Source organism: Vulpes vulpes, chromosome 13, assembly GCF_048418805.1.
Source record: "Vulpes vulpes isolate BD-2025 chromosome 13, VulVul3, whole genome shotgun sequence".
NCBI classification, from domain to species: Eukaryota; Metazoa; Chordata; class Mammalia; order Carnivora; family Canidae; genus Vulpes; species Vulpes vulpes.
The window spans coordinates 54722483-54747177 of NC_132792.1; the positions used below are offsets into that span (position 1 = coordinate 54722483).

At 36.6% G+C, this 24695-nt stretch overlaps 1 protein-coding gene across 1 annotated transcript in view; it reads right to left on the reverse strand.

Moving 5' to 3' along the window:
- The window catches only part of ZFHX4 (zinc finger homeobox 4), a 179398-nt gene that overhangs the window by 128329 nt on the left and 26374 nt on the right, over nucleotides 1–24695 (reverse strand). Inside the window, 1 exon segment of the mRNA XM_072734447.1 lies at nucleotides 23935–24437. Within this exon segment, the coding sequence (XP_072590548.1) occupies nucleotides 23935–24437 (503 nt within the window).

Here is a 24695-nt window from a genome sequence, read left to right on the forward strand (position 1 = left end):
CCATATCCCATCCAAAGGACACCTAATTAAAATTTGTAATGTTGGTGTGGTCAGCATTCATTCCTTTGATTCAGAAATATATGTTGAGACTAATTTTATTGTATTTTGAGAAAGAATTGTTCTACTTCACTGATACTGCAAATATGAAACAATGGATTTATCTATTTTTGAAACTCAGGTTCTTTCAATTATATTCGAAATGAAATGTTTGCAGACCTCTACAGATCAGTGACTGAATGGGAGAGAAGTTAGCAGCTCCCATTAGCCACTCAAACCCATGGACTCTCTGGACATATACTGCTTTTTACTGTCTGGATCACAGGCTCCTACTAGTAAGAAGGTAAATGTCTATAGTTATACTGACTCAGCTGTAAGTTGAGGAAGAAACAACCAACTCTTTCCTGAGTCAGACAGTGGCCTTCTTTCCTCTCTCCACACCTCCAAACCTCACATCCACCTATCCAATCCTGTAGGATTCCATCCAAACACTAACTTGCTCCTGTTTTGCCCAGCTGGCCATACTCTCCTCTAACTGTAAAACCTCTCACCACTTTGTAGTTCTGTGAGTCCATACTCTAGGATGATTGTTCTTAAATTTACAGAGTCTGAGAATCTTAGAAGAGTTATGTGCATGCCTATTTGTGGGAAAATGCATCCTCTTATACACTCAGGAGATGCACCTTCCATACCTCTCTAAAACTCACATGTGGACATCCGAGGTGTCCACGGACTCCAGACTGATGTCAGTCACAGCAGAAGCCTAGCAGTAAAGAATGATGCTTAAGAGCACAGCCTCCAGGAAGGTAAGTGTGGGTTCACATCTCAACTGTCCATATAACCCTGGGGAAGGCATCTGACCTCGTTATGTTCCATTCTCTAATCTGTACAGTTGCAATGAGAACTGCATGTACCTCATTGTGCTGTTGAGGATTGAACAATAAGGTGGACATAAAACATTCCCTGCTACATAGAATTTTAGTTATTATGTAGCGATACAAAACGTAGGAGTTTTATATGGGCATATTAGCTCTTTGTATATGTCTCTAACCATCTCCAAGTCAAGGACCATGTGTTAATCAAGTTTGCATTTCCCAGGGTATACTTAAAAAATGATTTTAAAAATATACTATTGAGGCAAAACCCCTTTAAAAAAACTTGTGAATTTTTTCAACAGCATTATTGTATGAACAAAGTTTACAGAATCAATGGATTTGCTTCAGAGCTGTAAACTCTTCAGTCATTATCTCTTTGTTCATGTGGTCACAAAGCATTCCATTGGCCACAACTAAACCAGTTCCTTCTCTTTAAAAATAATACAGATGGACTTCTTTGGGGGATGGTTTTAATATTGCCTGTCTGCCAGGGAGGAGACTCCTCAAGGTCTCCTTTGTCCTTATGATTCCAAGATGAATTAGTTTTTCCAGAATCTTCTAACTCAATTATTCTAGAGGTAAATTACGTTTTATTAACAAATAGAAAAACAAACACCAAGCTCTCCTTTGTCACTTCGAAATTTGTTTTCTCCCAGTTACATGGAAGGATTTCTAGCTCTTTCTGACACACAGTACAAAGATGCACATGGCCTAGCTTCACGTCCCTTTATTATTTCACAGACTTCAGTAAATTCTGCTCTTATTCTTCTCCTTTCGAGATTTATTAATACCAGCTTTTAGTCATCTGTAAACCCATCCATGCTGGCTGCAAGCATTCTTGTTACCCTGATCTGGAGCTTTTCAATCTGTTATATGTCTTTTGGGGTGAAAGGTTCACATCTATAATATTTCTGTTTTGTTCATGCTGATGCAATAGAATTTTATAACATACAACAAAGAACTGGAATCTCAGCAACAGCATATGTAAAAGCATGTCAGGAGAAAAGGGCAAATCCAGGACCACTGTAAAGACAGAGCCTTAGAGGCTCCATCCTCGAGTCACCTATCCCATAGGAGCACTTTTCCAATTAATTAGAATAATATGTCACTTAAACTGAACAATAGAAATCATCTTTGCTCTCTAAACTCATGAAAATTAGATATTCTGTACAAAAAGTAAAAGAGGAGATCATTAATTAAAGATTGGCTGAATCATTTCAAGTCACAACTCCCCACTTCGCAGCATCTCTTCATTCCCCACCAAACAAAAACAAAATATTATTAGAGCCGGACCATTCTTTCAGCTTTAATCCCATCCATTTACTCCCTGGATTTATTTAAGTTCTTACAAAAAATTAAGCTTCAAAGCATGAGGGATGCACCATATTTCTCCTGTAATCATGACGTTGGCTATCATTACAATTGCACTAATCTGCAGGGTGAAGAATCTGGTAAAGAACAGAAAACGCTTCTAAAAATTCTTCACAGTTATCTTTTCATTGTGATTGTATTTGTTCCACTAAAAATTTCTTAATAAAAACAAATCTTTTCTCTAATCAATCCCCTTAAGAACCACTAACCAAAGCAATATTCAAGAAAGGAGGTGGATGCACCAATGCTTTAGCATTAAATTATCTCTGACCTTGAAATATTACCATAGGCAATGAGGTCATATTCATCATCATAACATTATTTGGAGGTTAAGTCTCTCAAATAAAACTTACATTTTTCTAAAACCTATGAGCGTGGTGGGAAATCTTCTAATCATCAAAACCAGAATCACTTATTTCAATAATTAATAGAACTAGTTGTGAATATGAATATTTAAAGAGTCAACACAAAAAGACCTAGATGATTCAAGGTAATCACTTCCATAACGATTGGGGGGCTCTCCCAGACTGTGTTAGTAGTCACTAATAACCCATTTCAAACCTGTGACTTTGCAAGGGCCTCATTTTGATGGCCTAATAGTGTCAGGAGCAGATTTCAATGTAAATTATTAAAAAACCATGATAAAGGCCAGTACTGCCACCTGCATTGAAAGAGTGTATGCTCTTCCTTTCATCTCTTGATTAACATGGGGCTGACTTTCCAATTTGTGGATTAACTATACCTTTTACTAGTTCTTTTTCACCCACTGATTTCCTGCCTCTTGGCCATTTCTTAGCTCATTTTCATATCCCCCAGAGGGGAAAGAGAGAAAATTAAACTCAAACCTATGGAATTTGCTCTAATGAAAGGAAAAGGAAGAGATTGGAAACCCCTGGCTAAAATGAGGTTTGGGGATTTTCATACTTGCCTTGGTTCCAGTTAACCTAGACTTATCAAGGAACTACTTTATATGAAGTCATTTATCCTTCACCTCCACAAGATGACTTAACTGTGACCATGGTGGGAAAGCTATTACAAACCAGAACTTTTCATAAAGTTTCTTAAACAAAATTATATGTGGGAAGATAAGTTAATACAAATCTCGAGACCCATATATAGAAGAAGCAAAATATCAGAAAAAAAAACATCGATTCAGTTCTAACTTCAAAATTATGATTATACTGTGCCGAATAAATGAGGTGTAACTGTTTAGAACTTATTAATAGGCCTCTGCTTATTTACTGCTTTTACTGATCAAATATCCCAGCCCAAGTCCCTAAAGGGTTAATGCTGCCGGGTGAGTGGAATTCATGAGCATAATCCTAAACAAGTGAGGTGAAGTTCTATCAGGTCTATTTCAGCGTATCAGGGATTACCGCTAGCTGTCTAATCCTGCTGAGCCTCAGGGAGGAACGTTCTATTGTATTTGAAATCCTGGCCAGGAAAGAACAGAAGGTTAAATGGGTGCCTTGCTCTGTAATCAAATATCACAGGCACTACTTATCTATTCAATGAACAACTGACGTAGAAAATCAATTAAGAACCAAATAGCTTCTTAGGAATTTTTACCCAGAAAGAGGCCAGATTTTTTTTTTTTTTTTGAAAAATGGGTTTATTTGATAGGTTTTATAGAAAACTACTAGAAATCTGGAGCTTCTAAAGTTGTTCATCTAGTTTCTAAAATATGTCTTGTCCCATATTCATTAGAGCTTCCGTATTTTTTACTTGTGAAATGGGGGGCATTTCAGATATAAAGATACCACACTGTAGTGTGCCTGAGTCACTTACCTAAGAAAAGGAAAAGCCGTGCAAAATTGATCCATATAAAATACTGTTAAATCTGATGAAAAGTTCTGATCATGCATATATGCATTATTGTTTTTAGTTAGATGACTGAAATCATTTGCCTCTTCTCAAATGCTCTCTTCAACAGTGCATCGTTAGCGGAAACATTATGAGCAAAGCCAGGGTTTGGGAAAAGAAGGTGGCCACAGCCCTAGGGATCTTTGTTCCCAGGAGGAAGAAGCTCCTTTTGGTGGGCATAAGGCTAACACCCTTGTTTCACCACCCTCATCCTTTACCTGTCACTCTGAGTAGATGTCACAGTTCATGCACACACACAAACAGGCTGACCTGGCCAGTCTGCCTGACCTCGGACCAGCCTAAGATCAAATCTGGTTATAAATAATGGGGGAAGTCAAAATGCAATCTTTCCAGACATTGGAGAATGGGGCTAGAAATAATGCAAGAGGTACTCCCTGTCAATAAGAAGCATCATGACGCTAAGGGTTAAAATGTTCATCTTGTCCTGAGCAGGAGTTAAGATAAACTTTTTTTTTTTTTTCTTTTCTTTTCCCCTTCTGTGAATGCTATGGTGAGAAGTTTGCTCAGGGCCTTTATATGCCCAGCTTATCTGTCCTTACACTTTCAATTATTTTTGGACTCTTTGCTTTGTAAGAGTTCTTATAAGGTAATCCATTTGCAGGCTAAAGCAGATATAATTGGAAAAAATATTGCCCTTTCATAGTCATGGAAGATATTTTACAAATGGGATGAAATACTTTTAATACCCTCATTGTAGTTCAATGTGCATATAATTTTAACCATGGGTTCTCATTCTCTATAATTGTTATTCCCTATAACTTTCTCTCAGAATATATCCATAATCTAGGCTACAAAGGGGAAATATGAAAAATCATTGAAAAGCCTAGGCAAATACAAAATGCTCTACAGTAATAAATGTATTACTCTCTCAAACCACTACTAAAATTAAAGAGGGAGTTTAATCTAATATTCCTTCCATAATTTATACAATCATTTCCATGCTCCTAGGTTATAGGCCTCTTGATAAGACAGTTATGTATCCTTCATGATAGAATCACCATTAATAATTTGGCCAAAATCTCTGCTACAGGACCATCAGTAGTTCCTGTAAAAGTACATTTTGAAAATCATCATTAAATTTTTATTTAAGTACAGTCCCAAAACAACACAACTATAGAAAATGCCCTTTTTCAAATTCTGGGAAGAATTTTTTTTGCCTGTACTACAAAAGTACATTTTTAAAGAGCAGTAAAGTCTTTTCTTGTAAAAAAAAAAAAAAAAAAAAAAAAAAGGTAATATCCTCTTTTGATTTTTGTTGTCTGCTGATCTCCAAAATTATTTCTTTGAGAATGTATCTAGCCTAATGTTTCTTAATTATATATTTGCTGCATGCTGAACTATCCCTTTGAGCTCTCTGTGAAGGCCCACTCAAAGGCTTCACACCAACAGGCATGAAGCCTTTACATGGTATGCAGAATTATGTTACAATAAACTGCCCCACTCCTTCAACCTCCTGGTATTTTATATCAGTTGCTTCCTCAAGCAACACAAATCCACTAATGCTTTAATTTGTGACACTGCTAACTGGTATTAACAGATTATGACTATGAAATGTCCTTGCATTTATATTGGCACAGGAGGATGATATGTCTGTCATAGTAGAACAAAATGCTTTAGGTCACACAAACATACAATACTGTACTATGTCTTTTTCTTAAGCACAAACCTCAAAAGGTTTTATTTTATGGTACACTTATATATAGTACACTTATGTGTGGTCATTGAACATTACCCTGAAATAACCAAAGGCCCAGGGCTCACCTCAGGCAAGGCAGGAAACTTCTATCCTGATCTATAAGTATCAACTGGGTTCAAGTAACTGGTCAAGACCATCAAATTATTAGCAATATCTTGAAATATATTTTTTAACTAAATCACCCAGTTATTTTATTAGCATGACTCTTTCAGTCTATGAGCGGGGAGCTTGTTTTGTTTAGGTTTCTCATGGAATACAAGCTATATAGCCAGTGGGATTCAGGTACACTTTGGCATTGGTAGTTTACAGTACATCCACATTTAATAATGTAGCTCTTGTACAGAACTGATTGATTATTTCAAGGTGATCTATAAAAAAAAGACCCTCCTTTCTGAAATAGACAAAGATCTAGTTTTTAGCTTGCCAGTAACTAAATACAGTAACTTTTCCAGAGTAATGTGTTTTGGCAATATAGATTCTGTTGCTCATGAAATTGGGCACCATATTTATTTGCTTCTTTTTAGCTTTGGTTGTCATTGTAGCTACCAGTATATGTCTATTAGATGATATGTTCTGGAGAAAAGGAAAATATGGGATATCATTAAAAGAAAATTGTCAAACTAAAGAACATACAATACATACTTCTCTTTCATAAACACGATAAAGAAATAGACATACATCTATGTCTACACACACACACCCCCATACACTCCTCATACACATACATGCACACATCATACCCACACTTCTATATCCATATGTGCAGAGAGAAACAGAAAGAGAAAATATATGCTATTATGAAGTAAAGCTCTAAAAACAAACCTCAAGATCTGCCTTCCTAGAATAGCAAGAAAATAAAAAATTGCAGAATCATTACAGTGAGCTACAAATGAGCAGACAACCCAGCGGGCCTGTGGAAGTTGGCTCTCCTGAGACCTATAAGATTCCTGTTCAGAAAATAGACTATATATCTGCTGCCTGGGGATATCCTCATGTACAAGGAGAGTAGATTTTTGCAACTATGATGAAGCAAAGCAGGATTCCAAAAATTGACCAAAAAAGATATTCCTACAAAATTCAATCCAGGGGCCTTAGACTTTTTTTTTTTTTTAACCCAACTTTTGGACTCCGAAACGGTTTCTTGGCCCGACAATTCACTGAAGTGCCAGACCTTCAACAAAAGAACAGCTGTTTTGTACAGAAAGGTTTTCTTTATAAAGGTTTGCCATTTTTCCTACTGAAATAGGATTTTTTAAATATCAAAACATGTCAGACTCTCATCCTTAGAGGCAAAACAATGAGGAAGACAAGGGCAGTACCTTCCGTGATTTGTCTGGACAGAATATGCAGCATCAGCAGACTCTAGCAAAATCCTAGGGTGTGAAAGGAGGGGATTCCAAGAAAACCTTAGAAGACAGTTTCTCTTCTGAACACAGGAGGAACAAATGTGAATGGAGCTGAACTGAGTATGATCACACATTCACGACTTTTCTCATGAGTCTGTAGATCTACAGACTAGAATCTTCACGATCTTCTAGTCCAGCAATCCTTAAATCAGGCTGATTATCAAAATCGTCTCTATTTTATTTTAAGATTTTATTTATTTACTCATGAGAGAGAGTAAGAGAGGCAGAGACATAGACAGAGGGAGAAGCAGGCAGTGAGCCTGATGTGAGACTAGATGTCGGATCCCCGAGATCACGCCCTGAGCTGAAGGCAGATGCTCAGCCACTGAGCCACCAGGGAATCCCTCAAGATCATCTCTTTAAATGAAGAGATGCCTGGATACATCCCTAAAAGTCATGGCCTTGGAATTAGTATGTTTTCAAAGTTCTAGCCAGTCTAATGATCAGCTTCATTTCAACCAAACTTGCATATCCTATTCTCAAATCTGTCAATTAGATATGCAGCCAATCCTAGAATGCCTTTTCATATAAGCATTTCATGACTCCAAAAAGTTTGAAAGTGCTTATACTCTGATAAAATCTCAGTGGTAAGTGCCTGTTTCTTTTCTTCCTTTTTTTTTAAATTTTATTAATTTATTCATGAGAGACACAGAGAGAGAGGCAAAGACACAGGCAGAGGGAGAAGCAGGGTCCCCGCAGGGAACCTGATGTGGAACTGGATCCCAGGATGCCAGGATCACCACCTGAGCCAAAGGCAGACGCTTAACCACTGAGCCTTGTAAGTGTCTTCTTCTGCATGACAGGCAGTATCTAGTGATGTCCATTCTGTTCAGGCCCCAACTACTCTTTTAAATACCTCCATACAGTGTCTCATTCAAATTCTCCACTTGCTTCTAAGATTAGAAGAGTCTGATTTATACAAACACCTACAATACTAGTAACACAAATAATACACTAGTGTTAATAATAATAAAAAACCTTACTATTATTTGCTTACAATAGCAATTAACTATTGCTTTGCCTAAAACATGATGATGTGTTTAATGCTTGTCTCCTCCACTAAACTGTAAAGTTTACCAGTGCAAGGCCTGTGTCTTTCTTGTTTGATGTTATATCCTTATTCCCTTGCATGGAGCCTGACAAAGTGGGTTCTCAGTAAATGAATAAATGAAATGATTAATATCAAATAAGTAAAACAAACACAAGAGATTAAGGGATGTTTTTCAGCTGTCTCCCTATATATGGTATATTACCCTGCTTCCTGTTTACAAGAAAAATACATAAACATGTATTTGTGGATTGAACAAAACAATGGAAAACTTGGAACCTGATCTATGTGTAAGTACATCAGCAATTTAAGATAAGATCCCTGTTAAAGCTAAGAATAAATTCAGCTCTGAGAACCACAGAAATGACCGCTTTTAGACCAGATCTCAAAGACCGTTAAGTTAATGCTAATTTTCTAATCATAATGTAACTCAGAACCCATTGTATAGATGAAACAATTGTGGTACCAGCCTAAAGGCAAAACTAAAATTAATGCCAGACACGGAAGCTTTTAACAGTCATTTTTCAGCTGTGAGCTCCACTTACTACTACTCATTTGCAAATTCACACTTGGCAGACTTGAAAACTGGTATTTAAAAGTGTAATACATAGCTCCTTTTCTGTGGGCAAAATTCTAAGAAAGAATGGATATCGAAGTTAAAGCACATAAAAGGATACACAAATAGTTATTTTCTATGAGCTATATTTACCCATTTTCAAGTTGATGAGTATAGCTACATTCCTCTTCAAAGCAAATTTCAATTGAAGGCCAATTGGAGAGATAAAGTTAAGAATGGCTTTTCAAGAATGACAAGTCCTAGATATAATAGTGTAACCAAGTGCACTTATAGAAATTAAAAAGGAAAGTGTCTTACCAATAATAAGAAAAGCAGAAGTTGTCTCCAAGTACAAAAAAGCAATGCCAATAGACTAGATACACTGACAAGACAGGAGTAATATTTTCCACATATAAGAAAAGCTTTCATCTCAGAAGACTTTTTTCAAAGCTATTTTTGTACCTTAATTAAGATCTACAGAACTCAGTGGAGTGTTTTTTTTCCCTCTCTCTCTCCATTTACTAATATATTAACTAAGGCACAGAAATGCTTGCCAAAAACCATATAAAGAGTGAGAAAGTCACTTGGACACTTTAAGACAGAAAATGCCTATCCCTTCTTTTTTCCTTCCTTAAGTTACACAGAGATAAACAGACAGACATAGACATAAATGTAGGGAAAGTTGGATGTGCATTTCCTTCACTGTCTTTTTCTGAGACATCACTCCACACCTTCCTACCACCCTGCTCCCCCAATCTATTAATAATGGGAGGGTATCAGAAAGTGATGCCTACCTTGTCAATGCTTATTAAGCTCGTTGGTATTCATAGACATTAGTGCTGACATAGGCAATCTTTGTTTTACTGTGTTTTAGACTCAAGAAAGCAGTTCCAGAGACTCTTTTAGCTTGAGATAATATGGGAGCTTATCATGTTTTCTTACATAATTTCTCCTTAATGTTTTTTTCATAGTAAAACAGAAAACAGAAAGAATAAATTATATAATGGCTATGTTCTAACAGTAGGAACACTGGTAGCCCAACCCCTGACCTCACTGTACTCATGTCAATACTTTATGAAGATCAGTAGGTCTTCGGAAATTGAAACCTTCAAGGAATATTAATAATTGTTGAATGGAAGAAGATGATGCCTGAAATAACTATCAAAAAATATTAAGACTATTTTATCAATAACTAATTAGATCAGATACTAAAAACAAATATACTTATGTCTTTATACCTACAAAAAGAAAAAAAATATCCTTCTAGTTGGCCAAAAAAGGCACCAAGTAATATTTCCGTTTATCCATTTTTTTTACCATTACGAAAAAAATAATACTCATGCTGGCAAACATTACATAAGTAGGAGGGAGAGGCAAAGAAAGAGAAGACTTAAATTATACTGATACTATATGTTATTTCCCAATAATGGGACAACCATCTTTATCGGTGTGGAAGCAAACAACCACCCTTAAAGTTCTGCGAGGCAAGAATCCAATTCTTTCCCCCGATACCACAGAAAATCTAAATATTAACTTCCCAGATGACACAAAGGAGTAAACATTGCTAAAATGTGTTATAGAAAGTACTAAAAATGTCTCTGCAAACTTCTGGAACTCAGAAAGGCTGTTAACAAGGCAAAATCACAAGGGAAAATAAAGCACAGATTAAAAGCATTCTATATTTTCTACTAAAGACTAGTGAGCTCCTTGAGGACAGGTACGGAATCATATACTCTTTGTGTCTGTCTTACTCACCACTGGGGTCCAGCACAATGTGTTTTTAACAAATGAGAACAAACAAGCATTTCTGCATTACTAGAACATCAATCTTAACAACACGTCTTTCAGTAAACTTCAGTTATGATAAAATATTCCAATTTTTCATTCCTACAAATATGGAGTTCAGTTGTAGATATTTTTTCAGAGAACATTCTATGAACCAAATAAAGAATTTACATTCTGACATTTTAAAAAAAGAACTGAACTATATGCTGTTATCAGTGATTTTTCTAATTTGCTATCCTACTACGTCTCCCAAAGGCTTTCAATCTCTATCTATCTCATCAGTACCTCTTTTTCTCTCTCCGGGGATTCATCATATCCTTCCCGAAGATCGACAATTACAGTTACACTCTTATTTCTATCCTTTCTGCCACAAACAAGGTCTTCCTTTCCAGGTATCCTTCTCAGGGTAGGATCGTCACTGTGACACTGTCCTGTTTAAGACCTTGGGTGCTAGAGCCAGCCAAAATGAGCTCAAATCCTGACTCTGTTGTCACTCTTACCATGATGGATAAATTAATTAAGATTTCATTGTTTTAGTTCTTCATCTTCAAAATGGGGATAATAATAGAACCTACCTAATAGGGTTGCTGTTTGATTTAATGACTTAATTTTTTTTTAACTTAGAATATCTGCCACCTCGTAAGTGCTCAGTAAATGTTGTATTAATTTTCTTACTGAATTCATCGGCCAAAGTAGAGCAGATGATGCATAAAGTTGAAAGATTGGGGAAAAAATGTAATATTTAAAGATTTAAAGGAAAAGGAAGAAGGAGCTGACCAGGTACAATATAAGAAGTGACTGGCAGTAATGACAGTCCAGTTAACTAACATGAGATTGCTGACGCAGCAATGGCACTCCCAGGTATATATCTAAGAAAAATTAAAACATCTATCTACATAAAAACTTATACACAAATGTTCACAGCATCATTATTCACAATAGCCAAAAAGTGGAAACAACAAAATGCCCATCAACTGAAGAGAGGACAAATAAAATGCAGTTTATCCATACAATGGAAATTCCGTATATAAAAAGGTATGAAGGTGGGTGGGGGATGGGTAATTGGGTGATGTAAGGAGCACTGAGTGTTGTATGCAACTGATGAATCACTAAATTCTACCCCTGAAACTAATAATACAGTATATGTTAACTGAATTGAAATTCAATAAAAAGTAAAAAATTAAATAAAATAAAAAGGTACGAATATAGATATACACTACAATATGGATGTATTTTGAAAATATTATGTTAAGTGAGAGAAGTCAGTCATAAAGCGCCACAGATGATATGATCCCATTTATATGAAATGTTCAGAATAGGCAACTCTAGAGAGACAGAAAGAAAGCAACTACTGGTTGTCTAGGGCCAGGAGAGGAGGGTTGGTTGGGGTCGATGGGGGGTAGACTAAATGGGACAGGATTTCTTTCTGGAGTGTTGAAAATGTTCTAAAATTGATTATGGTGATGGGTGCATACTTCTGTGAATATTTAAAAAAAAGATTCACCCTGGGGTGCCCAGCTGGCTCAGTCAGGGGAGCATGCAACTCTTGATCTTGGAGTCAGAAGTTCAAGCCCCATTCTGGACAAAGAGATTACTTTAAAAAATAAAAAGAAAAATGAAACCTTTCATTGTGTAATTTAAATGGTTGAATTCCATGGGAAATGAGTTATGTAGCAATTATATTCAATAAATATGAATTCTATATCGATTATATATCAATACATATGCAAATTTTTAAAAAGCAGCAAAGCAGAAGAAAATGGTCTCAACATTCATTACACTGTTCACACGGTAGGCTTTACAGCATATAACTTTAGTCCCTTCCCTTTCTAATTCAGAACTGATTTCTTGAAACATTTGGTCACATTTTCCTATTTAATTTCATGCTTAATTCCATCATTTTCTAATTCCATCATTTTCTTATTCCATCATTTTCCCACTGTAGACATCTTACATTTGATCAACTTAAGAAGATATTTGTCCTGGTTACCCAATGCCCTGAATTTCAAGGATCATTCTGAGTCTAAATGTCTTCTGATATCTGTTGTGACTTTTAGAAAGTATAGAGCACTAATTAGGTAGGCATTAATTTGAGAACACCTTTGCTTTTAAAGACACTTTAAAAAAACACTTAGTGCTGAAAGTTCTGTGAAAAGATATCTGCTCCAATGGGGGACCAGGGCCTGCCTTTTGTAAGGGAGAAAAAAGGCTTAATGTGCTCCCACAATTAGTGAGGCCATTTACTTTTTGGAGAACCTATCACTTTTACCAAATCATATCCTGTTCCCTGAACCTTTGATTAGTCATGTGTACATACAGACCTGATTTCAGTGCTTGCTGACGAGTCTTGCACAACATCATCAAAGGTTTATTATCTCTAGAGACTGAGAACACTTACAATATGCAGGAAGAGATTTCTGCCATTTACTTTAAAACCGAGTAAGTGGGTATTAATGATTAACTCATGATCTTCATCAATTTTTAAAAAATAAGTCTTCATATACTGTATTCTTATTTTTTTCTCTCTCTTTCTCTCTTAGTATAAGTCCATGTCCCTGGATATTCACTGAAAACATTCCTGGAGTACTGGCATTTTGCCTTTTCAATCTTAACACATGAGACCTGAATATATCCACATTTTTCTACACCCATTGATAAAGAATTAAATTGTTCACCTTTTGGAAAAGTGTTAACATATGTCTCAAGATACTTCTGCATCAATGGTTTTCCAATAAGTTATCAAACCATCATAATTAGAGGGGTAGACACAGTACTACAAGAAGAAATAAAAAGGGGGAACCCTGGGTGCCTCATTGGTTGGGCACCTGCCTTTGGCCCAAGGCATGACCCTGGAGTACCAGGATCGAGTCCCATGTCAGGCTCCCTGCTTCTCCTTCTGCCTATGTCTGCCATGCTCTCTCTCTGTGTTTCTCATGAATAAATAAATAAAAATCTTTAAAAGAAGAAGAAGAAGAAGAAGAGGAATAAAAGACCTAGCACATGCCACAAAGACTTAAAAGTAAATATTGTACCTGATGATCTATCTGGAAACACATATCTAAAGAAATGTTTACAAAAGTAAGCAATTAGGAATACGTTTCTGCGTTTATGACTTAAAGATGGTAATTATCCTCTGTGTTGAAAATGAACACTCTAAAAACTAAATAATTCTTCCTAAACCCCATCTTCATTTTTCTAATATTTAAGGAATTATGAAGGCCCACAACAGTATTTCTCTGGGAAAAAAGTTATTTATATATTCCCTTTGGGCCTATTTTTCAGGAACTTGGTTATGAGTTTGGTTATTCTTCTTAGGGAATAGTCATGGAAAAAACTTGGTACCATTGTTTCATCCAAATGTGTTTTTTTTAATTACTTAATGTGCTAATAAAAATTATAATAACTGAAAAGTAATAATAACCCAGAACTTGCTTTTAGCCAAATTATTTCTCAAAGGACACTGAGGGGCCTCTGTTTAAAAAGTAGTGATAGTATCACACGGCAAATAGGAGATAGTTTTCTGCCTTCTAAAGTACTATGCAACATAGATTCACAAACCAACCAAATTCTAAAAGATATATCCTGGGGTTTGCATAATTCCTCTTTTAGCATGTTAATCTTATTTTTAAAAACAACACTATTCATTTGGTATGAAAATTATGAATCATCCTCCCCCTCCCCATGTCTGCTGTCACTTACTGCTCAGTGGTAAGTGCTAATATATGTTGAGTTTCCTTGTAAACTGACACTTTTTCAGAGGTGATGGCAATCAGACCTACTACCTGATTTCTTACAATGAATGATCTTAGGCCCTAAGGACATGTGCTAGTGTTATTTTCAGGCTTGCCAAATGAATAGTGAGAAATATCTGAAGCCTTTGAAAGGTACCACACATTACAACGTTATAATGATCAGACTGTCCTTGCATGCTTTACAAACACCAGTTACAGATATTGAGAGCTTCTGTATTGCTAACAATTTTGTCATTTCAAAACTAAGATTATTCTCATTTTTCAATAAAAGAACATTTCATTAATGAATGTGGTCAATGGCAGCGACGTCAACAACTGACACTTTTTTCTGCAGGGAGAGATAGCCAGATTTAGGAAGGCAAGCATCTCTTAAGTTAAGTCAATGCAAATAGTTCTAACAAGATTTGGAGCTTTACGTTGGAATCATTAACAAAATTTTCAGGAGAGAGAGGAAAGGAGTGCATTAGAAACATATGGTGAAAAAAATATTTTTCTGAAACCTTGTAATGGAAATGGATCAAAGTACGAAGTGAAAGATAAAAGTAAAATAATAATAATATTAATAATAATTCAAAAGGAGAAAATTTTTTAAAAACTAAGTAAGGGAGGAGCAAGTGAACAGGACTTCCTCCAGTAGTTTTCAAGATGCCAGGAAAAGGGAATGGAGTTCTGGGCAGACAGTAGACTGTGCTTTAGTTGTTCCTGTTTGGGAAGTTAATGCTTCGGGAGGCACATTCCCTCTTTCAGGTCAGCGGGGTACCATTTAGTACATTACTGTTCAAGTACCCTGGTGACCTGAATGAATGCGTGCAGCTTCCAGAGGTGCTTCACTTGCAAGCCCGGAGAGCTCAGGCATTAGAAGTGATAAATATTCTATTAATTCTTTCTATTTCATATACCAAACACCCAAAAACGCCAGTAAAAGGAAGTTTCCTTAAAGCGAAAGAATTCCGTTGTGCCAGGAGCTTTGCAGGCAACCAGCAGTTCCTCCCCAACAGGTGTGAAGTTCGACCTTCTAGTTGGCTGCATTCATCCTGGCCCGCTCTTGTGTTACACTGCATCTGCCACATTTTTAAAGGAGTCTGCTAACTTGAAGGAATAAAAGTGGGCTCCGAGGGCAGCCCAGGTGGCTCAGTGGTTTAGCCCCGCCATCGGGCCAGGGCCTGATCCTGGAGACCTGGGATCAAGTCCCATGTCGGGCTCCCTGCATGAAGCCTGCTTCTCCCTCTGCCTCTGTTCTGGTCTCTCTCTCTTTCTCTCTCTCTCTCTCTCTCTCTGTCTGTCTCTTATGAATAAATAAATAAAATATTTTTAAAAAGTGGGTTTCAAAATGATTAAGCCCTAGACAAAATTGTTAGGTTTGCCTCCGGCGCTCTGGCCTTCCTTTTTCTGTCCCACTCTCTGCTCTTTCTATCCTCAAGCACAATAAAAAGTTTTCCTATTAAGCAGCGTCTCATAATGTGGGCTAGAACTCCAGCTCAGGCTCTATCTGTGAGGACTTAAGTCAGGCATTTTGCTCTGAATCTCAGTTTCCCATTAGGTCAAAATAGGAACAGTAAGATATAACTGTTAGGAAGAGTAGAATGAGATAATGCAAATAAGAAGTCTACCTTATTGTGATTGTTGTCAGCCTGTGTCACTTTTTTAAGTGGATAAATGAGTAAGTCAATTATCAATAGGGTTTTACTGTTGACAGAGTATCTGCCATCAGGAGAAGGAATATTTTGGTAAGATTTCTTCCCAATATCTCATAAATCATATATAGACAATCAATTGCCAACTTTCTTTACAGACGAGGCTCTTTTTGATACAGGACACATAATCATGGATGGAAAAAAAATCAATATTTTAAAACTTTAAAAGCTTCCCTTCCAAACTTGAGTCAAGCGATACAGTTGAGCCTATCAATGGCTCGTTTCTTTCCATCTTCAGCTGTGCATTCCACTAATTTTATCAGCAGATAGCATGAGACAAAGAATTTTTCAACCTTAACCTTCCTCTACATTATTCTTTAAAAATTGCCTAATGGGAAAATACAACCTTGACATTTATTCTGTAAGCCACAAGAAGAGAGAGAGATGCTTTTTCTATGCTAGCTAACATTTCCAGTGAAAGAAAGGCTTTAGAAAAATCTGAATCAACAAAGTTTTAAGAATATGGTCCAATATACTTTGATATTGACGTGTACATATTTTATAAAATATATGTAAGTATTATACTCAAGGCCACAAAAGTACTTTCCCTTAAAGATGAGAAAATTAGAGTATTAACATAAGATTATAAAACATTGCCACATGCAACTATCATTATCTATGATAGTAACAACCTGGTTCTTGTAATAATCTATCTTCAAGCAGAACTCTGGCTGACAGTATTATAAACTGAACTTATAAAGATTCTTCAGGAGTCAAACTAAATTAGCATCCTGATCCTATATGGGAGTTGACTGAAGTTGTAATCTGACGTTTTGCATTCTTTATTAAATGGTTTTCTTCTTCATTTTCTAGGTAATGCATCAGTAGCATCATCCTCACGTGTGAAGAACACGAATGTTCCAACTAATAGAAAAAGCCCTGTACTGCCTTAGATTCCACCATAACCCTGTCTAAAGCGGATCAATAAAGTCCTGCAATGCAAGAGGGCAATAAGAGGAAGTCAAGATAATCAAATAGCATTGCTCTGCAACTCCTCATGACCCAAGAGAGCAGTCACAGTCCTTTGACTAGCCATTGTTGAAAGAAAAAAAAAACCAAAAAACATGGAAGCTTTTGATGGTTGTTATATGGGGTTCAAACCTTAATTTTATTAATATTTCTGCCACACTGGAAGAACAGAGTGAGTCCAGAAGCATCACCTTTTAGAGAAGATGGCTTATACCCTACCACGTTAAGGGAACACAACCTCCATCAACAGAGACTCTGAGCCGGCACATAGTAAGTGCTCCATCAGTGTTTCTGTATTTATTAGAAGCAAGACTTGGGATATCATTCAGGCATTCTGCAAACAGAACTTTAGCCTTTGTGCCTATACCAATCACCACACTCCTTTGAGGTTACAGGATCTGTGAAGATGTTTCTTCATAGGCTACAGGGGGCTGTTGCCACCACGGCCGCTCTTATTTGAATAAATCCTATCATCATAAGCTCTCCTGAAATACACTGATAATTTGGGAAAAGTGCCTTTTAAGGCTTGAATTATCTGAATAATGAACAAATCTCCACGTCTAATTGAACTCAGCCTGAGCAGAGGCTCAGACTCAAAGCAAACTTGGTAAAGCATTTCCAGTAGAACTCAGGCAGGCCAGATGTTCTGGAAGCAGAACCACGGTCATTATGCACATGCCAGCTCCTCCTCACTCCACCCCGGGCCAAGACCCTTTCAGCAGCGCGAGGCCTGGTTAACATATGACTCTGGCTGCATTACTGCGTGGCATCCCAGCACCCATTTGAACATTTCAGCAATTTTAAACAAGCTCCACTGACAGGGACTATTAAATTGAAGCCAAAGAAGCACACAGGCAGAGCACATTAATTATGAGGTAACACCTTTGTCTGCATTACCTAAATGACCTCAGGGTGGGTGACACAGAAGCGATTTACTACTTTTGGTTGAACCATACCTACACTTCACATGAGACAGGATGAACACGAGTTCGACAAAAACCGTAACATAAATCATCAAGTATGAGTTGACATGGTCCTGAAGTGAAGTGAATGGTAGTGTCAAATTTTTTACTGTGTCTCTGAGATGAGGGGCAGTATGATGTGTGGGGGGTGGTGTGTGTTCAGGAGGGGATGAGTGAGAGAAGCTCCTAGAGTGGGGCCCCACCCTACCCAATCCCCATCCCTGACAAAATCACTACACCCCCTCGCACATTCGAATTTCATCCAGATTAAGCAGTTCCTTTAAAACAAAGTGCATTCCGGGAAAGACTTGAAAGTCATTTACACTTTGGAGGCACTATTCTGCTTTTATGAAAGGGCTTCTTTCCCCTTAATTAAGGGAATGCTAGTTTTCTTTGGGGAATTAGATGGGCAATCTCACAACATGGAGCATTTCCATGAAGAGAAGGTCTAGGTGGCATAAAATAGGAAGGATTTCAGAGAAACAGAGAAGAGCATAATAGCGTGTGCCTGACCCACAGGGAGATGCTAGCACTGGTTAAGGAAAGACAGGTTGAAAATAAAATAGGAGGATTCCTTCTCACACTTTGCTCCCTTTAAATTTCGCCTGGGTTTGTTAACAATTTCACACACTAAGAATCATTTTATCTATTCTGACATGGATGTAGTAAGTCGCTAATGCTGGGTCTAAAGTAATCCTTTTAGGGGTTGATGGGTATTAACATATATATTTTATATTTGGATAGACAGATTTCCAGTCATTTTTTTTTCTACGGGAATACAAAGAGTGTTCTCAGCTCACGATGTAATATATTACTTGCCATGTGAAAGCAGTGAGAAAGTCCATATTTGTGCTGGAGTAGCCGTGTTATAACACATGGCTGTGCTTCAGCAAATGTCAGGCTTAAAAACAGAAGTAGACGTAGCAGATAGGGCTGGCCAATTACGTTGCGATCTGAAAACACTAGTGATTTATTAGTTGCTATTAGCTAACCAGCCCCTTTCCATTTGATCTGCGTATTTATTAGTTATAAGTATTATGCAAGCATGTATTGTTTCACCACAGAAACTGTTTTTTCACCCTCTGCCTTGTCTTTTTATATGAGAATACAACAGAATAATTTGGGTTGTGATTACTTTTTTTAAAAAGAAATCCTGCACCTGGAATTAAATTTCACACCGCATTTCAACCTTGAAAGAAACATAAATCTGAAACCAATACAAAAAGTGTAAAAATTTCCATATTCAGGTTAGTGTTTAGCAACAGAAAAGAATAACTTTTGTTTATCTCTGAAAACAGCTTTCTTCATCTAAACAAATGACTAGAAAAAGATTAAGAAAAACCTGTTTTGGTTTCTTAGATACACACACATATTCCAATTTCCTTTTGCACAATGACTTTTATGCAAATGTGTACCACACAATCTCCTGACCTCTTTTACCATCACACCGGGACAATGACAGTTCAATAATTGAAACGGTACATATCTGGTATATTTGATTTTAAATTGCAAAGTTGGACTCAGGCCTATTGAAATGAAAATGCTTGTGATTCTTTGTTAATTCCAAACTGATCGGGTTATTATTCCTACTAGTAAAAAAAAAAATGCAAAAAAGTAGGTGAAGCTAATTATTCCATTTTTTTATTTCCCTTCCACATACTTTTCCCAATGTGGCTCCTTGCATTCTCTTCTGTGACCCTCCCCCACACCTTGATTTTAGTTCTTAACCCGGATGCTTTCATCCATAACACGGATAATGAGAAAACTCCAAAAATGTTCCTTGGGGGAATGTTACACTAAAAGTTACCTAGGACTAAGTCCCACGTGTGTTCTTTTGCTCACCATGGAGACAAGCGATTCATTCACTGCTCTCAGCCAATTTGAAATCCAAATATGAAAATAGCATTATGGAATTCAGACAGACTATTCTGCTTCACTACTAGCAGATGCAGGAAGAAAAAAGGCTGGTATAATTAAGCTTTTGACTTTGAACCAGCAAAGCTGTGAACACCTCACTTAAAAATACATATAATATTATAAGAGCAGCTGAAGTGCAGGTGTGGCAAGAGGATTTGCAAGCCCTGCATAGGATGGGGGTAGACCAATCAGCTGGCTGCAAGGTCTTATCCGTTCTGGGACTAAACTAAACTGTAAAACTGAAATATGGCCAAAGTCGTATATGTTCTTCTTTGGTTTGAATGTGTAGCCCTAAGTGGCTTTCATTACATCTTTTTACTCTATTCTTTAGAAGAAGTTTGGGATCAGTTAAGGGGCTGACCAATTGTAATGCGTTTTTTTTTTTTTTTAAATGAGGGTTGGAAGTAAAGGGGTTTCTTTAATACATATCTCTGTCTATTCACGTATTCATTCTACAAATTTTGAGGACTTATCATGTGAATATCAGTTGACAAAAATATGTAGAGGATGCAAAGGTGTGAAATTAGAAGAATATAATCAAATCTAATTCAGTAGTTAGCTAAGAAACACTGCTTTTGCATCATATCTAGATCTAGATGTCGATATAGATAAACACACGTGCACACTTTACAACACTGACTTGTAGCTATCTGTGCACTCAGCATTTGTTAACCTCACTTTAAATATGCTTTTACACATGGGAAGAGAAGATGAAGGGCAATCTGTAGTTTCATTTTATTGTTTTAATTTCCTAGACCAATTTTGCTTCACCATTAAAATTTCTGGAGGAAAAATCAAAATTTAATAGTGCTTAGCACTTGAGAGAATTGTGCTTGAAGAAGTAAGATTTCCTTAACAATAACAAAATCCCTTTTAAAAAAATTCTAAGGAAAATAATACTGCCAAAAAATGAATACAGCTTTGTTTGTTTTTGCAGTCATCGTTAGCAATAGACATAAAGGTATTCTTTTTTTGAGTCCATATGGAAAGATCATCAACACATTCTGCCTCTGGGTTCTTTGCCAAAATACCATAACCCACAAGCCTTCTACCTTAAACATAAAAGGAAAGGTGTTGTTCTGGTCAAATAAAGAAATAATTTTTACTAGCATACGTCTAATGTTAAAGCTGCTTAAATCCTGCCAAATACATTAAAACAACATCTGTAAAACAGATTTTCATTAAATTGATCAGTTTAAAGTTAAGCAGCTAGGCAGATGATGCTTTTAAGCTAACCCCTAACCTTTAACCTTTAACCTCCTTAAACTGGAAGAAGGACACACACTTCTTTTAGTAATACTGCTCCAGGTTGACAATGCAAGAGGTAAAGTGGTCCATTCAAATCGAACTGACACATAACCACATTTAGAGTGTTATGAATCAATATGTTGTCAATAACGAGGAAAGCTGTTTTCTCACAGCTCTGTATTTGTCTTATAACTGCTACTTGTCACTTTCCCTTAAAGTCTGAATAATTCACGATGCAAAATGATGTAAATTAAACTCTAATGAAAATGAATTTTATATAGGAGATTATTGTCTAGTCATTAACTCAGAAACTATTTTAAGTCTAATTTTAATATTTTAGCCTATTACAAACCGTCACTTTTTTCTTCCCAGGCCCAGGCCAATTTGTTAGGTTCTCATTTAAAAGCAATTAATGTTACTTATGAAGCAATTTCATTTTGCCGACATAAGCCGACCAAGCTTGCTAATATTCTCATTACTACACTTGAAAATTCTCTATATCTGACTCATTCAGTTTCTGTAAATCAGTTTCGAAAAGGCATCCTCAACACACTACTACTCTAGAGTATTTTTCTAGTTACTACTGGAAATAATGAATACACCTTGAAGGATAATGCAAAATAATATAGTTCGATTATCTAATACCAAGTTTCCATAGCTCAAATATTTATCTCCTCAATCTTCTTTTAATTCAAGGTAAGTTTGTTCAAAGTATGCTTTCGTTTGTTGGCCGATCATTTTTAAGCACTATGCTACAAAGACTCTTGAGTATTTAAGAGATAAACAAAGAAGAGTGGGGGGGGGACAAGTAAATTTTTATATGCCTTTATAACATTTTTAAGGGGAGAATACATATATCCTTTGGTTCTGGGATCTAAAGCTCTCTGCCTTAAAGCCTTCTTTATAAACAAGCTTTTATCTCATTTGCCTGTTACATTCGAGGGCAATATCCAACTCTCCCTGAAAAGAAACTTCAAGAGTAACTCTGACACTTAGCAAATTGTTCTGCAGATAGTGAGATCAACTCATACTCATGGAAAGAATGGATAAACTTAATACACACACGTTTAAATAATCATCAAACAATTAGATTAAACAACCTTTCCTGAGAAAATAAACAGTAACACTCTACCTTTCTTTAGCTTCCCACATGAGATCAATAAAATAGAAAAATTTGTACATTTATATCTTCTATTCACAACATGTTAATTTAAAGTGTTAGAGGAGCTGCGTGAATATAAACACAGTTCATGAATATTCTATATGGCTCCCAGGGTCGAGATCTATTATTTATACAAACTTAATGTTTATTTTTTTTTTCCTCCTAGGTATTCTAAAAGTTTTAGTAGGTCAGGTATCAACAGGAAAAAAAAAAAGTTGACAATTGAACAGTAAAACCTATGAATTATAATACAATTAATCCTTTATATTATATTTTCAATACCATCGACTTAGAAGCTTGCCATCCTACATTAGGGCTTGTACTCCCCTCAAACTGTGTAACCCAAATCTAATGCTTTCATTATTGATCCACAGAGCACCGATATCACAGGCACAATGTTACAGATTCTCACGCCACATCTTTAGGTTTTTATGCTCAGTACCTCAATCTAGAATTTGAACTTCAAGAAACAACCCAAACTAATAGTGCCAGCCCAACCCAAATAAATAATTCCTGCACCTGCTCTAGAGATCCACAATCTGCCCTTTCTGTTGTGTGTTTATAGTCTGAAATAGTATTAGAAAAGCCATAGGTATTCTAATCGCTGGTTGACTCCTGATAGTATAGTTATCACTGATTTCTAGTATAAATCAATAGATAACACTTGCAAAATGGATTTTGTAATCATATTTAGAGCTTGTTACAATGACTAATGGTTTGCAATATTTTCTGAATTTTAATATCCTCTAGACAAAAGAAGTTTTTAATAAGTTACCAAGTTATTCATCATAGAAATGAATCTGTTACATTTGTACAAGAACCAAGACAGTCCAGCCAACTCAGTAAACAAACTCACAAAATAAATTAACCAGTAATTAGGGTTTAGAAAAAGTCAAGACAAGTTGTGTAGTCAATGGCGTTCACCAGTTGCACATATTCATTACATCTGCATAGTTTTTTTTTTTTCCAGGAAAGATAAAAGTATATTTGCCATTTAATGAACATTTTTATTTGCTCCACTCCCAGTGGGGGTAAGGTCATGCAAAATAACAACTGAGTTAAGTGGAAGACCTTGAACTGATGCTAAGCGAAAATGTGTTTACTCAAAACTTACAGAAAAACAACAACGGAACACACACACACTCACACACACACTGTGTTTAGATCGCCCCTGTTGACAGACACCAAACAACAAAAGATGATGCATTCACGAAGTAGCACGGTTTTCGCGATCTGTTCCCTATAACCATGAACACTTAGCCAAGAGTAGTGCTATGTGTGTTTGTTTCTCATCAATCAATAAAAGGGGTAGAACAGTATTATTTTATAGGTGAAAATACTCAGAAAGGTTATTTTATTTCCGGGAAACCAGTAAAGCAATCAATGCCACCGACATAGGTATAAAACGGACATATGGCAAATCTTTTAAAACACATTCTCCAAATCCATGTATCCCAAAATACGTTTAGTAACATTAAGCAGGAACTGTGTACCTTGCCCTTCTATTTTTTTTTCCTCGTTCTTTCCTAACTTGCAGATTTGTGCTCCAAGCTCTGAAACAGTTAATTCCCTTCTCTACTCTGTGCCAACGGAAATGGATGTCACTGCTTACCTTGTAGAGCTTCAGGGCCGCCTCATGCCTGTGATTGGTGGTATGCAAGCGTAATTTATCCACACTGTTGGTGTAGTAGTCACAGGCATTACATTTCAGGTGAACGGGGTTGCCAATGGCAATACACTTCAGCCTCCACTCATTGCTTTTGCCCCCTTCTTTAATGTGAGCCACCAGTTGATATTTCTGCATATGTTTATCAGTCTTGCAGTGGAGCTGGAAGTTGGCTTTGAGCTGAGTGTTGTAGTTACAGAGCTTGCACTGGTAGATATCTCCAATTACAGCCCTCCATTCCTCTTCAGGGAGAGAGCGCTCACTGCTCACATGCACACTTAGGGCCTCCAGGCTGTCAGAGGTGAATTTGTTGCAAACAGCACACTGGAATAGCTTCAGTGCTGGGTCACTGATATAAGGTGACAGCTCTCCTGCAGTAAGGAGGGACAGGTCATCACCCATTAGCTGACCACTGGCAAGCCGGATTTCAGGCGGCAGCTCATTATTTACTACAGGAAAAAAAAAATTAAAAGGAAAAATAGAGACTAGAAAACACAGCACACACAAAGGAATCTGTAAAATAAAGTCTTGACAAGGAATGTGCTTTCTCTAGAGCTTAAACTATAAAAAGCTGTAATAGGATTGAATCAGGATCAATTACAATCATCCCTTTCAACTTCTAAATTCCCTCATCAGATAGCTTTAATTACTCCTACTGGGCATGATGTCATTCTGAAATTTGTATTTTCGAGGGCGAGAAAGTTGAT